At 52.1% G+C, this 10,202-nt stretch overlaps 4 protein-coding genes across 4 annotated transcripts; 2 read left to right on the plus strand and 2 right to left on the minus strand.

Moving 5' to 3' along the window:
* Nucleotides 1–381: 381 nt before the first annotated feature.
* Nucleotides 382–2,638, minus strand: GT037_010477 (e3 ubiquitin-protein ligase bre1; the record flags this gene model as incomplete). The annotated part of the gene is made up of 2 exons (XM_038935524.1): nucleotides 382–2,247; nucleotides 2,297–2,638. The coding sequence occupies 2 exons, from the start codon at nucleotides 2,636–2,638 to the stop codon at nucleotides 382–384; spliced, it is 2,208 nt and encodes a 735-aa protein (XP_038781774.1).
* A 365-nt stretch (nucleotides 2,639–3,003) lies between these two features.
* Nucleotides 3,004–5,216, plus strand: GT037_010478 (uncharacterized protein; the record flags this gene model as incomplete). The annotated part of the gene is made up of 2 exons (XM_038935525.1): nucleotides 3,004–3,100; nucleotides 3,148–5,216. The coding sequence occupies 2 exons, from the start codon at nucleotides 3,004–3,006 to the stop codon at nucleotides 5,214–5,216; spliced, it is 2,166 nt and encodes a 721-aa protein (XP_038781775.1).
* A 1,423-nt stretch (nucleotides 5,217–6,639) lies between these two features.
* On the plus strand, nucleotides 6,640–8,088 carry GT037_010479 (uncharacterized protein; the record flags this gene model as incomplete). The annotated part of the gene is made up of 1 exon (XM_038935526.1): nucleotides 6,640–8,088. One exon carries the CDS (start codon nucleotides 6,640–6,642, stop codon nucleotides 8,086–8,088), a length of 1,449 nt encoding a protein of 482 aa, XP_038781776.1.
* Nucleotides 8,089–8,221: 133 nt separating this feature from the next.
* On the minus strand, nucleotides 8,222–10,131 carry GT037_010480 (choline dehydrogenase; the record flags this gene model as incomplete). The annotated part of the gene is made up of 2 exons (XM_038935527.1): nucleotides 8,222–9,909; nucleotides 9,951–10,131. Coding segments are annotated over 2 exons (1,869 nt in total), but the record flags the coding sequence as incomplete, so codon positions are not given.
* Between the last annotated feature and the right edge of the window lie 71 nt (nucleotides 10,132–10,202).

Genomic DNA, 10,202 nt, shown 5'->3' on the forward strand with positions numbered 1-10,202 from the left:
ATTTGGCCGCTCCAGCGACCGAGCTCCGCGAGGCCCATGGAAGCCATCTAACCCCGTCCATGGAAAATATCGCCAGCCAACCGACAGACAAACTCCGTGAATCTAGTAAAACACGCTAACACATGTCGTCCGAACATGCTCCGCAACTATGATCGTACATTGTCTCGCGCTCTTGCGCTGCCGAATACCAACGCCATGAAATAGGCTGAAAGCCGTCCACAAAACACCAACGTATACCAGACTCGGTTCCGTGCTGAACTTCAAAATTTGCCTTCAACTATATTGTGAACTTGTAAAAAAGGGGGCGCAAGGAAACGCAGGTGATGTACATGGGGGCAAAATGCAGAGAATATGAAAAAGGGTATCCGGCTTGAAAAGTTCTCATAGATGCACACGCATCGTGTCGTTGCTGCCAAACGCCTTGCCGCAATTCGGGCACTTCCTCGCGCGGTTGGTCAGTCGATCCTGTACGCATTGGTCGCAGAACATGTGCCCGCAAGTCTTGATGACTGTGTTCTTGAGTTTGCTCTTGCAAATCTGACACTGAATCAACAGCTCCATAGTCGACACTTCAGAGCTCTGGTTAGCGGTGCTCTTCTTCTTGTAGATCTGCACTTGCTTCTCCAGTCCGGTCACTTGAGCAGCCAGCTTGTCCCGCTCGGTTTCCGATTCGCGTTGAGCGTGTTTTGCCGCAAGGCATGTCGCATCCTTGGCTTCGACAACCTTCTTGAGTTCTGCTATCTGGCTGACATGACCTTCAGAAGTGATGGCGTTCTCGCTGACCTTCTGTTGCAGTTGACGGTGCTGGGTAGAAAGATCGTCCATTTGGGACCGCATTTCGGCACATTGCTTCTCTAGTTTGTCCACCAGTGACCGGCTGAGTGAATCCGCCTCTTTCAGCTGCGCCACTACTTCAGTGGCTTTGGTAGCCTGGGCGCGGAGGATGCGAGTTTGCTGTTCCAATTCTCCTTTGGTCTTCATGGCCGCAAAGAACTTTTGGTCCGCTTTAGCTTTGTCTGCATGTGCCTTGGCAATGTTTTCTTCCCAAGCAGCGATCTCGGTGATCTTCTTGCTTGCAATCGCCTGCGCCTTCTTCCATGCGGACTCCATAGAGGGAAGCTCATTGCCCAAAATCTTGCATTGGCTTTCGAGCTTGGCAATCTTATTGCGCAACTGCTCCGGTGTCAAGTCTTCCAGTCCAGACGACTCCTGGCCTTCCGAGCTTTGTTGTTCCGCGATCTGTAGTCGCAGTCGCTCGCATTCAGATTCCAGCGCCGCGATGCGGCTATCGCATGCGCTCACGAGCTGTTTGGATTGCTCGATGGATTCCTTGGAATCTTTGTGGCTGGCTTCCAAGACGTTGTTCTTGGTCACAAGTTCATCCCGGGCGTTTCGAATGCGAGCACAATTCGCTTCCGCTTGCGAAACGTGGCTTGCACTGTCTGCCAGACTAGCACGAACCTCGTCATCCACCTTGATCCTGTACGCCGTTCGCTCTGCCTGGAATTTCTGCGCCTCTTCCCGCAAGGTGATGTTGGTGGCTTCAAGGTTATTGATGCGCTTGATCACGTCTTCATGCTGGTTCTTGATAGCTTTGAAAAGATCAGTCTTCGCATAATCGTCGTCCGACAGGCCGGTAAGCTTCACTTTCAGTGCTGAAACCTCCTCGGTGAGCTTTTTGTTCTCCTGCTCGATCTGTTCAAGTTGCTCTTTTCTCTTGGCTGCCTCAGCCAGAGCCTGTTTTTTCGCTGTTTCCAACTCTTCACTGATGGGGCCTGGCGAGGTACCATTGGTGGCTTCTGTTCCATTGCTGGCAGATGGTGCCTCCTCTTTCACAGCCGCACTAGTGCCGACTGCTGATTGCTCGAGTTTCTGAACCTGGGCGCTCTTGAGCCGGTCGAGCTTCTTCTCAGCAACCAGATAACGATGAGTAGCGGTGTCCAGGCGGTCAGATAATTGCTCTTTCTCGGTAGTGACGCGTTGCAGGCGCACAACATGATCCTTCTCGGTGACCAAGAGTTCTGACAGCTTCTGTTGAAGAGTCGCAACCTCGGGACTGCTTGCGGGATATCTCGCAAAGAGGTCGGTAAGCGATGCAAGTATCTTGTCTTTGCGATCAGACAGGTGTTTCTTAAAAGTCTGATTGTCCTGGCACAAGAGCGCAGCGGGCACAGCCTGGATAGCATCGGCCTGAGCTGATGATGCAGGCAGTTTATCACCGCCCAGGAGTTTGATTTCATCGACAAGCTAAGCAGCAATTAGCATAATCTCAATCAAATTCCAGGGGTGTACTGACCTGATCAAACCAAGCGTCGATTATGCCTAGGTGGTCATCGTGGTACTTGGAACGGCCCTCCAACTCGTTTAGTTGTGACTCGACGGTGGCCTTTTCGCGTTTGAACTCGCGCATCTGCCTCAGAATGGCATCCTTCTGGAAAGACTGTAGATTCGAAGAGTCAGCGGGAGTGTGCGCCGAGGGCGTAGGAGGAGGGCGGTAGGTAATCGGGGGGCGAACCTCGATGTCATCTTTCCACGGCAAGTCAGCGTCTGGGTGGGAGCGAGCACCGTTGACAGTCACGGCTTGCCTCTTAGCGGGAGGAGCTTGGTCGTCGGCGATGGGCCGTTTTCGGTCCTCCATCTTGACAGCGTCAAGCGATGGGGGTGCGACGGTCCTGGCTTCGAGCCTCATCGAGGAGACACGGGTGTCGTAGATAGGGCAGCGAAGACGCGCGCGCTCTATCGGGGCATGAAAGGAGATGTTAGAGCGGGCGGGCGAAGAGAAACGGGAGGAGGTCGGGTGTCGTGTGAGGCCAGAGAGAGGGTGGGTGAGGAGAGTCGAGCGAAGAGAGTTCGTTAGCTGCTGGCTGGGCTGCCAAGAGCTAGTGTCGCGCTAGCACCTGGTCTGTGTTTCCACGACGCGACCATGTTCCGTCCTGTACAATCCCCACCAATGTGAGAAAGAGTCGACAGCAGCCATACGCTGCCTTCATACACACATACACCATGTCTGCCGAGGACGCTTCCGGCGGCGACAAAGTACCTGCGTCCGCACCTGCGCCAAAACCGGCGGCGGCGGCGACTTTCAGTTCCTTCATCAATAGTGAGTCGCCCCAAGTCTGCCCGCCACCTATGCTGAGCCGCGGTCAGAAAACACGACAGGCAAGAAATTTGCACCCAAAGCCGCACGACGGAGAGCTCCTGCCCCAACCCCCACGCCTTCTGCTGCCCCAGAGACACCGGCGGCGACTGCCGAATCGCAAACTTCACAGACTCAACCCGAGACCTCGCATGCGCCCGTCACGGAAGCTCAGAATGTCCCACAGTTGCCCACACCAGCTGCCACACAGGAACCCGCAGCAGAGACTGCTCCTCAATCCGCCCCGAGTACAGCCGAATCCTCAACAGCGCTTCCACAGCCAACCCCAACCCCAACCCCAACCCCCGCAGAACCTTTCTCCACTCCAGCGCCTGCAAGTACAGAGACTCAGACACAAGCAGACAGTGAGCCTCACATTGCTGTACCGTCCTCGACAGACCCAGGTCTCACCACTCAATACTTGGAGGATGTGGGAAGCGGTGGTAGGTCACCTAAGAGACGTCGCATAGGGGAGCCAGAGGTCGCGGCTACAGTCGATACGCTAGCACCAGCAAATGACGGTGGAGAACAAAACATCGATCCCAATCTCGAAGCCTCAACTGCAGATGCACAGGCCCTTCCACAACCGCGAAAGAGGAGGACGCTTCCTTGGGCAGCGGTGAACCACCCCCCAGAGGGCGAAGAGGATGCTGTTACTGCGGAGCCAACCCGGAAGCCTCGCCAGCCGCCGAAGCCGCGAGCAAAGAAGAACGTTACAGCAGATCCGGATGCAGACCACGTCGCACAGGAAGATGGAGACGAAGAAGAGGCTCAGCCCACCCGGAAGCGACCCGCCGCCAAACCTCGTGCGAAGAAAAAGGCCACCGAAGCTACCGCCCAGGACGGCGAGGGAGTCCCAGCCCCACCGAAGAAAGCCAGAAAGCCAAGAAAGCCTCGGGAAGCCCTAAGCAGCGAGATCGTCCAAGGCACAGAAGACGAGGTCGGGCGCATAGCCGATGACATCGTGGCAGCTGCAGCGCGTCGCAAGCCAAAAGCAAAGAGACGGAGGAAGGCCACCCCTGATGGCGACGAAGTCGATGGTATTGAAGGTGAAGAAGGCACAAGGAAAGAAAAGAAACGGAAGGGAAGACCGCCACGAGAGCCCACGCCATCCGACGCCGAAGACCAGACCATCGACCCTGATGTCACTTACATGGATTCTCTAGCAGCTCGGACTGTTCGCATTGGAAAACTGTCTGCGCTTGAGAAGCAGATGCGTACCATTGATTGGGATGCAGTCAAGCAACGTCGAAGAGAGGAAGACAACAAAAAGGTCATCTCAAGGGAGGAACAAGAGAAGGCCGACGCAGCCCTGGCTGCAGCAGGGGCAGAGCTGGCGGCTGCACAAGTCGAGCAGGGTCCTAGATTACGCTTGAATGCAGACGGTGTCATGGAACTAGTACCTGACTCTGGAGTAATCGATCGAGAGGGTGATGCAGATCGCATCATCAACGAAATGGTTGTCACAGAAGACCAAGATATCACTGCACGTCTCACAACCCGTAGCTTCATGAAGAACAACAAGCGCTTCCCCAATGAATTCCTTCTGCCTGGCCAGGGCCGACGTTGGAACGATGTCCTTACAAAGAAATTCTACGAGGCCCTCGAATCTTTTGGTACAGACTTTCAGATGATATCCCAGATGTTTCCAGGTTTCACACGGCGCTCCATCAAGACAAAGTTCACCCGCGAAGAGCGTGAAAACCCGGACCGTGTGAGGGAAGCTCTCCAAGGACGATGCAAGATCAACGAAGGCGGATGGGACAAGTTTTTGATGGAGTCGGAGAAGACGGAAGAGTCTTTCGCAGATGCAGATAAGATCAAGCGTGAATTGGCCGAACACGAGGCGGAGATGCGAGAGAAAATCGCTGCTGCACAAGCAGAAGCCCAAGAGAGAAAACGGCAACGTGAGATTGCCGGTGTTGATGCAGATGGTAACCCGTTGGGTGATGGAACAAACAAGGAGAATGGCAAGGGAAAGAAGAAGAGGGGGAAGAACAAGCAGGTCGCCTTCCAGGAAGAGCAGGGTGTGGAGATTGTTGGAGAGATTGGTGATGATGATACTTGGGGCCAGGAGTAAGCCGAGAATAGCGTGTCCCGGTATGGATAGCAGATTACATTGTGCGGCGTATAATACTGCCAAGTGAATGGTTGGCGAACATGATACCCTATAGAATTCACGGCCTATGAATGCAAACAAAACACAAGATTCCACAGGCGTTGGGTTCCTCTCATGGTGTAGCAGCGATACTTGACAAACAAAAACACCCAAGGTCTAGTCAGAGATGCAACGAGTCAAATCTGCTAGATAGGATGTCATTGGTGGTTCGCCCCTGCTGCCCTCTTACCCCTACAACATTACAATCACAGCAATCAAGGTAGGGGAAAAACCATGCAAAAGTACTCTTTTATATAGGTTCTACGGATGGTTACTGTTTTGAAACTTCTTTACTCTGCTGTTGTGTTACGCAGCACTCTCGAGGATGATCTTTTCCTGCTGTTGTCTCATTTTTTCCTTCAACAGCGTGACCTGCCCTGCGCAGCATTTGACGTTGTTTGGCGCTACTCCTCCACCCGAAAAGCTGACCTGCTTTCCATCGCCACGTATTCGTCTGCCGAATGTTCTGATTCCAACCACCCTATGCGATGCTGTGCCGATTTTGCCAAAACCTCGTTTTTTCACCTGCAGGGGAGCTCAACCTCCCAGGTGTCGAGTGGTCAGAGCTCTTTCGATATGAAATCGATCCTCTTGCAATCCTAGTGAGTGTGCATCAACCTTCTCAGGAAGCACTGGAAATCTCGGCTAGTCGTGGATGTCGATTGTGTGCCCTTTTCTGGTTTCGACTGTTCCAGACGACTGAATATACTCCTGCGCATCCTGACAATGATGACGGCAACACACAAGTTCTCATTATCGTAAAGAGCAATAGTTCCTGGAACATGGACGAAGACCTTGATTTTCGTGATAGAATGTTTGGCTATCTACGTATCTACTGTGGGGAGAGAAGATGTTGGCTTGAGATGGACAGACCTATCTCTGGTATGTAAGTTGAGCATGTGTAGAGTTCTATCTGATCTGTAGTGCAGATGATGTGAGTGCCGCTCTAGATCGTTCCTGCGTCCTTTCGCCCGACTACGAAGGCGGAAACAGTCCGATCGGTTCGGCAGCGGACAATCACACAGGGTCTAATCTCAACATGGATTTGATAAAGACATGGCTATGGAAATGTCTGGAAACGCACCATTATTGTAGGACGGAGGCTATACTACAGGGATTGCCTTTACTCCCTACCAGAGTTATTGACGTCGGAGCGCCGGGTCGGCCTTGTCTGGTAGAAACTACTGGGATTCGAGCCGACTACTTAACACTAAGTTACTGCTGGGGCCAAGGATGCAAGCTGCTTTGCAAAAAGGGGTCCGGGTCGTATGAACAATTCAAAAAAGAGTTGCCACTCGATAGCTCGATGCCTAAAACCTTTAAGGACGCTTTGCAAGTTACCAGGATGCTTGGATATCGTTATCTATGGATTGACGCAATATGCATCATCCAGGACGAGCCAGAAGACCTACGAAACGAAATGGCTGTAATGGGGGACATCTATCGACAGTCAGCGGTGACCATCTTCGCAGCGAACGGTCCAAACACTGATTCGGGTCTTTTCTCTAAACGCGACGCTCGAACAAGCAAAGCCTGCAACGTTCCAATAACGCTGAAAAGGGACAGCAAGCTTCTACATGGCGACATATCCATAAAGATGGGAAAAGACACATCTTACGACTTTTTGAATTCAAGAGGATGGGTCCTTCAAGAGGAGGTTTTATCTGGACGTTTAGTCGCTTTTGGGCCCAGTATGGTCGATTGGCGTTGTATGGAAACTCACACGTGTGAAGGTGGTACGACACTCAACATATCAAACTCAATTGACATTAGTCATAATGACAAAGAGATGCTGTTCGAGATGCCAAACGACTTGATGCGATCGGTAGTGCGGCGTCCAGACCTCTTTGACAAATCCTTGCCTTCCTCAGATGGCTTTCGACACACCCATTTTGATACCTGGTACGAGATGGTTCGCGCCTACAGCCGTAGAGAACTGAGTGTTCATTCCGATAAACTACTTGCAATTGCAGGCTTGGCGAGGCTCATGCAAAAGAACTATGGTCTTACATATGCTGCCGGATTGTGGAAAGAGGACCTGCAGGTTGGCCTCTGCTGGTGGGTGAACACTGGAACTCATTCGAGCGAAGTGGGGTCCACCGACGAAGAATCTTTTGAGTACCTTGCGCCAACTTGGTCGTGGGCTTCTGTACATGGCGGGAGTATTTCTTTCACTGCCGCTCGTAGAGAATGTCTCCCAGAAAGAGGCATACAGGTTCTTGGTTTGGAAGTCTCACATCTTCCGGGAGCTCTTGCTGCTTTCGGTTGTATTACGTTCGCCAAACTAACTATCCGCACAAGAATGCGAAGGGCAATGTTAGTAGCGGATTCAGCAAATCTAGGGCTCAGCATCCCGGGTGGAACTATAAACGACGATTTTCATTGGGGCGTTTATGCCTTTGACCCACTGACAAAGTCCTTGGTCGGACACGTATATCTCGATTCGATGCAACTATACGAGGACGTGTCAAGACAACATCAAGACCCCCAGATGGGCGAAAGTTGCTCTCTAGCAGTGGAAGGTACCGCCGGTCAGGCTTCTCGTACCCATCAGTCTTTTTCTAGTGGATTTGGAGCCTGGTGCGTACCTTGCCTTGTGGAGACGTGGGATGAAGTACATCGCGAGATGTCAGCTCTTATCCTGACTGAAAGCAACGCCGCTAAACACGAATATCGCAGAATTGGCTTCATGAAAGTCAAGAACCTGGATTTCTTCCCGGACGACAATTTCTACAATACGTTCGTTGTTGATGAGAGTCTACGACAAGATTTTGAGATAATTCACATAGTGTGATTGAGCACTTCACGTCAAGAGAAACACGCGTGTTTATATATCAAATCTGCAGTTGAAATTCGAAGATGTTATCGGAATATCACCGAGATGTGCCTTGGCACATCAACAACCACTTCATACACTGCATCAACCCTTACTCATCCCAACCCGTCCTCGCCTTGATAGCATCTGCCGCCTTCTCCGCGATAGCATAAACAGTTGTACAGAGATGCGTCGCCGGCAGATAGGGCATCACACTTGCATCTACCACGCTCAACTTCCCAACGCCATAGACCTTCAGATCCGTATCCACCACACCTCCATGTTCCTTTGGAAGCATTGACGCAGTACCCGCCGGATGAGCAAACGTTGGCGCCGTTGTAGTGCGCAAGTATCTCTCAATCGCAGTATCACTCGTAACATTCAAACCAGGTGTGAGTTCAACGGGATCTAGGCCAGAGAACGAAGGTAGGGTGTTAAAGCGGCGCGCGAAAGGCACCATACGAGCTAGGGCTTTGACGTCCAAGGGATTGGAGAAAGTTCGCCAATCGACCAACGGACCTGATGAGAGATCTTTCGGATTGATGTTGACGGTGCCGCGACTCAAGGGGCGCATCAACACGCCACTGCCTACAGGCCCTTCACCGAAAAGGACTTCATAGGCTGCAGCATCTTCGCGTCCGAGAAGGTCGGCCGTGAGCTTTTGTGCTGCTTTGGCACCTGCGATAAGCGTTTCGTCATATTCAGCTGGGAGATAGGGAGTTGGATCTTGACCTGCGACGGCATCTACGAGTGTTTGCCACCCTTCTGGATCGAGGGTCTTGAGGGGCAGGAAGCCAGCTTGGTTGCCTCGTGACAGAGTGAGAGGGCCTTCACGCGACTGGATGTACTCTTTCTCAGCTTCAGCATAAAACGTTTGGTTGGTTGCCAGATCGGAAGATTTGGGGTTGTAAGGGTTATTGGTCCAGTTCCAGACACTGCCTCCAAGGGGATGGTCTTGGAAGTTTGCGCCTACGCCAGGCAGATGCTTCTTGACTTCGATACCTGCCTTGTCGAGAATGCTTTTGGGACCAACACCACTGCTCTGAAGCAACCATGGCGTCCATATCGCGCCTGCCGCAATAATAACTTCCTTCCTTGCCTTCACCACCGTCTTCTCAGTGCTTCCCACCTTGACGATGTTCAAGCCTTCAGCCTCCAACTCACCACCCTCCTTAAACAAGACCTCGGTAGCTTGATATCCAGTCAGAAGGTGATAGTTCGGCCTCTGCGCATATTGATCATAATGCGCAGTCCGAGCATAACTCCTCGTCCTCGTCACGGGATCCAACGCACTAGGTGCCAGAATCGCTCCAAGCGCGTTCCCCGCAGCAGCTTCCTTGGGCTTCTGAACACCACTCTCGTTCCACGCATTCCACACACGATCCTGACCTGGATACTGGAATGGTGGGAAAGATACTTGGATCTCGCCATTTCCGCCATACGCTGCCTCTTCGTCCCACGTGTAGTTGTACTTCTCCGCTACTTCTTTGCTTGGGGGCGTGAAGGTAACAGATTTCTTGAAGTATGGAATGAGGTCTTTGAAGCCCCAGCCTTTGTTTCCGAGCGTCTCCCATGCATCATAGTCAGCTACGCTACCGCGGTCAAAGAACATGCCATTTACGGCACTTCCGCCACCAACTAAAGCGCCAACTAAGACGCTACGAGAATCATTGTTGAGTCCGGCATTGGGGACCGTAGTGAAGTTGTAGAAACGCGATGGGTCGAAGTTCAACGTGTCGGCTGGGAGAAGGATACGTGGGTCGTTGTTTAGCGAGCCATATTCGACGACGAGGACGGTGTCTGTATGATATGTTAGTTGGGAGCCGGTCTGCGGGAGAAACATGACTTGCGTTTTCCATTCTCTGTCAGCCTGTTTGCTACAGTAAGACCTGACGTGCCTCCTCCGACAATGACATAGTCATAAGTCTGGTTGAGCGGTGCTTTGAGGTGCACAGCAGAAACACCAGTAGCTGCAAGAGCGCCAATCAGCACTTGAATGAACGACGATACCATCCTGAACTCAACTTCAAGCCCAGTCAACTAACTCTTTTTCTTCTAGGGCAAGATCCCCTCATATACTCTTCGCTTCTCAT

The sequence above is a fragment of the Alternaria burnsii genome (assembly GCF_013036055.1).
Source record: "Alternaria burnsii strain CBS107.38 chromosome Unknown 756, whole genome shotgun sequence".
Classification (NCBI taxonomy): domain Eukaryota; kingdom Fungi; phylum Ascomycota; class Dothideomycetes; order Pleosporales; family Pleosporaceae; genus Alternaria; species Alternaria burnsii.